Source organism: Octopus sinensis, unplaced genomic scaffold (genome assembly GCF_006345805.1).
Source record: "Octopus sinensis unplaced genomic scaffold, ASM634580v1 Contig04440, whole genome shotgun sequence".
Classification (NCBI taxonomy): domain Eukaryota; kingdom Metazoa; phylum Mollusca; class Cephalopoda; order Octopoda; family Octopodidae; genus Octopus; species Octopus sinensis.
Window position 1 is genome coordinate 1 of NW_021827453.1, and position 5,253 is coordinate 5,253.

At 38.2% G+C, this 5,253-nt stretch overlaps 1 protein-coding gene across 1 annotated transcript; it reads left to right on the forward strand.

Moving 5' to 3' along the window:
• The first annotated feature begins 6 nt into the window (after positions 1-6).
• LOC115227536 (transcription factor SOX-4-like) lies at positions 7-1,532 on the forward strand. Its single transcript, XM_029798335.2, has one exon. It carries the CDS (start codon positions 107-109, stop codon positions 1,454-1,456), a length of 1,350 nt encoding a protein of 449 aa, XP_029654195.1. The 5' UTR covers positions 7-106; the 3' UTR covers positions 1,457-1,532.
• Positions 1,533-5,253: the final 3,721 nt, after the last annotated feature.

Consider the following 5,253-nt stretch of genomic DNA (forward strand, 5'->3'; position numbering starts at 1 on the left):
TCGATAATAATAATAATAATAAAAATTAATAATAATAACAGTAATATTATCGCCATCAGGTTCGACTGTACCAAAAACTGCATAATTGTATAATAATAATATCGCCATGGTACCTCAAAATACGACGTTAGTCGCCGACCCCACGTCGTCTTCGTTTAACCAGTCCGTAATGTTTGGTTCACAACTAGTCGACCCCGGCTCGCACACACCTTACACAGACGCCACCAACTGCAAGAAGTCGTCCAGTCACGTGAAGCGGCCCATGAACGCATTTATGGTCTGGTCGCAGATCGAACGGCGCAAGATCTCCGAGGTGCAACCGGACATGCACAACGCGGAGATTAGCAAACGGTTGGGCCGTCAGTGGAAGTTACTCAACGAGCACGACCGCAAACCGTTTGTGGACGAAGCCGAACGGCTACGCGTGTTGCACTTGCAAGAGTACCCGGACTACAAGTACAGACCGAGGAAGAAGGCCAAACTCAGCGGCAAGGCCGAGGGTTCGAATAACACCAGCAACGCCAGTAGCGTCGGTACGACCAGTACGAGCAAAATATCGAAGGGTCCTGGCCACAAGACCCACAAGACGGAGAAAAACAGCTCCAATAAGCATCGAACAAATGGCGGCGGCGGAGTAGTGAAGTCGAGCAATGGCTTGAGTAGCAACGGTCACACCAGCAATACGGCCAACCGGTTAAAATTAAAGCTGACCATCGATAAAAAATTCAAAGAGAGCATCAAAGCAAGCAAGCATGTTTCAGTACCTTCCAGTCAGCTAACGCCGCCAGCTAAGGTTCCATCCAGTCCGTCTCTGTATGCACCACCGACGCCCGAAGCGGTCAGCTTCTACCCAGAAGAAGCGTTCGAGACGCCGGCTGCCTCGCCCCAGGAGCTCAACTGTGTGACAAATGCGACGGTGGCCGGGGCGGCCTCGGCGGGCGCTTTCCAAGTGATTTCTTCCACGCAGTTGACTGCGACCGCCGTTGATGGCAAGCTCTTGTACCAGTCAGCACAGATCGGCGGGACGACGACATCGTTGCCCACTTCGACGGCCCTCGCTGCCCTCGCCACGGCTGGTACGGGAGCTGCTATGGTTGGTCAACAACACTTATCCCTCACCGGTCAACAGACCACGACTGACCAACACCAGCACCAGCACCAACTGCAGCAGTTGCAGCAACAACAACAGCACAACCAACATATGGACAGCGTTCCTTTGGCGGATTTAGACAGTTTGACCGATGTCCTCCAGTTGCCCAACAACTGGCACCTGGAACTCGGCAATTTGGACTTAAGCAAACTCGCCGATGCCGAGTTCAATCTGGACATGCAAAACCAGAACACACCGAATGCGAGCCATTTCGAGTTTCCGGATTACTCCACACCGGAAGTAACTGAAATGATCGAAGCTGATTGGCTGGAGTCTGGACTTGGTACCTTAATATGTAAGCAATAAAACAAAACTGACCAATGGCATATATAATATATATATAATATATATATATATATATATTATATATATGATATATATATATATTGATAGTATGTATAAACGTGTGTGTGTATGATTATAGATGTATATATGGTCTGTGTATGCTTATGTATATATATGCATACATTTATGAAAGGCATTATATATATAAGTGTGTGTGTGTGTATTTATGTATATATATATCTATATATATATATATATTAACTTTCAATACACAAGGTTTTTTTTTTTTTTTTTTTTTTTGGTATTTCAGCCATTGAAAACACATTGTTGTGCGTGTATGTATGTATGTATGTTTGTATGTCTGTCTGTATGTCCTAGAATTTGTATATAAAATAATTGTATATATATAAAAAGAGAATTGTATAAAGAAAAAAAATATATATATATATATAAATTGACAAATGATAAAAAAAAACGAACTGGTTGTATTCGAATGTTTTTCGGGACTGTTTTTTTTTTATTTTTATATTCTTACGAACTGTCATGAAAAAAAAATGGAAGAAAAACTCGGAACCGGACTTCCACACCGGACATCGAATGTCTTGTAGATATATCATAAACTTTTTATATAAATTTATTTACATCCTGTATTTATATACATATATATATATATATATACATACATGTATGTGTATTAACGTGCGTGTGTATGTACATATATATTTATGTGTATATATACACGACACGCACTGCAAACATACATACATATATATATATGTATATATACATATGTATGTATATATATATATATATGTATGTATGTGTGTGTATATATATATATAGTATAAACATAACATATTATACATACATATCCTCATATTTATAAAGAAACATGCATATATATTCACCTATTCTTAAAAGTGTATATATACATATACATACATATATTATAGTATATATATATATGTATATATATATATATATAAAATGACTGCATATTTGTATGTAACCTTGTTTGTTTAGACGTGGAAGCATAGGCAGAGATATATAAAATTGTACATATATATATATATATATATAATGTATGCATATATGTGTATATATTTCACGTGTGTATGTTTACTAACAAGATTACAAAACATGTATGCGCCTCTGTTTACATATATATATATATGTGTGCATTATACATCACGTATATATATACATATATATATATATAGTATGTACATGTATATATATATATTATGATCATATATTTATTAAATTTGTTATAAAATACATATTTAAAAAAAATAACATTTTATTAAAAAAAAATATCTGTGAAAATAAATGTCACAGTTTCAAAACCCTTATCATTATTATTATTATTATTATTATTATTATTATTATTATGTTTTGAATTCTTCGTGCTCATTCTATGGCACTAATGTATATTTCGTTCTTCCTTTCTTTTCTTCTTTTTTCTTATTTCTTCTTCTGAATAGAATTATAGGACAGTGTGTGTGTGTATATATACATACATACATACATACATACATATATATATATATTATCTTAATTGATCCTCTGTTGGATATTACGATCATCTTCACAATTATTATTATTATTATTATTACTATTATTATTATTATTATTGTTATTATCATTATTATTATTATTATTATTATTATTGTCATCACTATTAAAGGCTGCGAGCTGGCAGAATCGTTAGCACACCGGGCGAAATGCGAAATGCCGTTGCATTCTGAGTTCAAATTCCGCCGAGGTCGACTTTGCCTTTCAATCTTTCGGGGTCGATTAAATAAGTACCAGTTACGCACTGGGGTGGGGGGGTCGATATAATCGACTTAATCCGTTTTTCTGTCCTTGTTTGTCCCCTCTGTGTTTAGCCCCTTGTGGGTAGTAAAGAAATAGGTATTTCGTCTGCCGCTACGTTCTGGGTTCAAATCTCACCGATGTCGACTTTACCTTTTTCTCAATCAACCCCGACCACCTTCAGTGGTGATGGGTGGTGGGGCTGTCGATAAAATTAAGTACAAACGGAGCACGGGGGTCGACTGTTATCAACTTACTCACTCTGCGACCCCCGGAAATTGCTGCTCTTGAACCAATATTTCGAGCCATGTCTCTGCGTCTGTTTTGTGTTGTATCCATAAATTTTAACGCAACATAATAATAAGGATAATAATAATAATAATTGATTTTGATCGCTTGGTATTGTTTGTATGTATATTGCATAACATGTATATATGTGTATATATAGATAGATAGATATAGATATATATACAAAATAGTGTACGTATTTATACACAAACTAGGTGACCTTTAACAGGACACCTTACATGCTAGAAAGGGCAGTTAAAACCCTAACCACTAATAAGAGTAGTTTCTAAGGGAATGAAATACATACATATGTATATATATGTTGTATATATGTATGTATATTGTATATAATGTCTATTTTCGTTTTCCAACTTGAGTCGCGAGTGTCAATTTTCGAGGAAAAAAATAAGACCGTAGTTTTTTCCCGCCTTTTTTTCTCTGCTCTCGAGCGACTTTTTCCACTTCATCTCCTCTTTCTCCTCCCCTCCTTCCTTTCTCTTCCGCCTCCTCCTCATTATCACACCTGTCTTTAACCGATCAACCAACGAACCGGGCAGCCAGTCAACTTACCTTACCTTACCTTACCTTTACTTATTTTTGTACGTCTGTTTTTTTTTCTTTTTGGTGGGGGGTGGAGAGGGGTACCTTTAATGCCTACCTGCTCGCAATACGTTTGTGTGTGTGTGCGTGTAGTAGTAGTAGTAGCAGCAGCAGCAGTAGTAGTAGTAGTAGTAGTAGTTGCAGTTGGTCGCTTACACTTTGGAGGTGTAATCTCGAGTTATTTATATTTATTTCTTATCTCGAGCGGAAGTCGGGGGGGAGCGGGGGGGGGGGTCGCCGGCGAACTGTCACGTGCTCAGCGTCTATATACATATATATATATATATAATATATATATCCATCTATCTATATCTATCTACCTATCTATTTATATATATATAGATAGGTAGATAGATATAGATATATATATATATTCCTCGTTTCAAGTCATTGGATTGCGGCCATGCTGGAGCACTCATCTTGGGGAATTTTTAGTCCAACCAATCAATCAATTAATCAGTCAATCAATCCCTGTACTAATTATTTTTTTTTTAGTCAAGCCTGCTAATTATTCTATCGGTCCTTCTCGCCGAACCGCTAGGTTTTGAGAACATAAACACGCCACCGCTAGTTGTCAAGCTTTGGTCGAGTGGGGGTTGGGGTGGAACAAGGACATACACATGTGTACAACGGGCTTCTTTCAGTTTCCTTCTACCAAAGGCTCTCTTCTTTTTTTTTTTTCTTCACCCAAGGCAATGTTGGAAAGACACTTACTTGCCCAAGGTGCCTCGCTGTGGGTCTGAACCCGGAACCATCTGGTTGGGAAGCAAGCTTCTTACCACACAGCCATGCGTCTATACTTTTTAATCTCTTGTTTTGTTTTTAATTCGATTATATTCCCCCCTCTCTTTCCCTTCTTTCTCTCCCTTCTTCCTCCTCCCCTTCTCTTTCTCTCTCTCTCTCCCTTCTTCATTCTACCCCTCCCTCTATCGCTGTTTCTCTCCCTTAATCCTTCTCCCCCTCTATCCCCTTCTATCTCTTTCCCCTCTCTCGCTCTCTCCCTTCTTCCTTCTCCCCCTCTCTCTTTCTCTCTCTCCCTTCTACCCCCTCTCTCTTTCTTTCTCTCCCTTCTTACTTCTACCCTTCCCCCCTCTATCTATCTCTTCCTTCTCCCT

Excerpts from the sequence above, each read along its gene's own strand:
- LOC115227536 (XM_029798335.2), top strand. The coding sequence starts at position 107 with ATGGTACCTCAAAATACGACGTTAGTCGCCGACCCCACGTCGTCTTCG.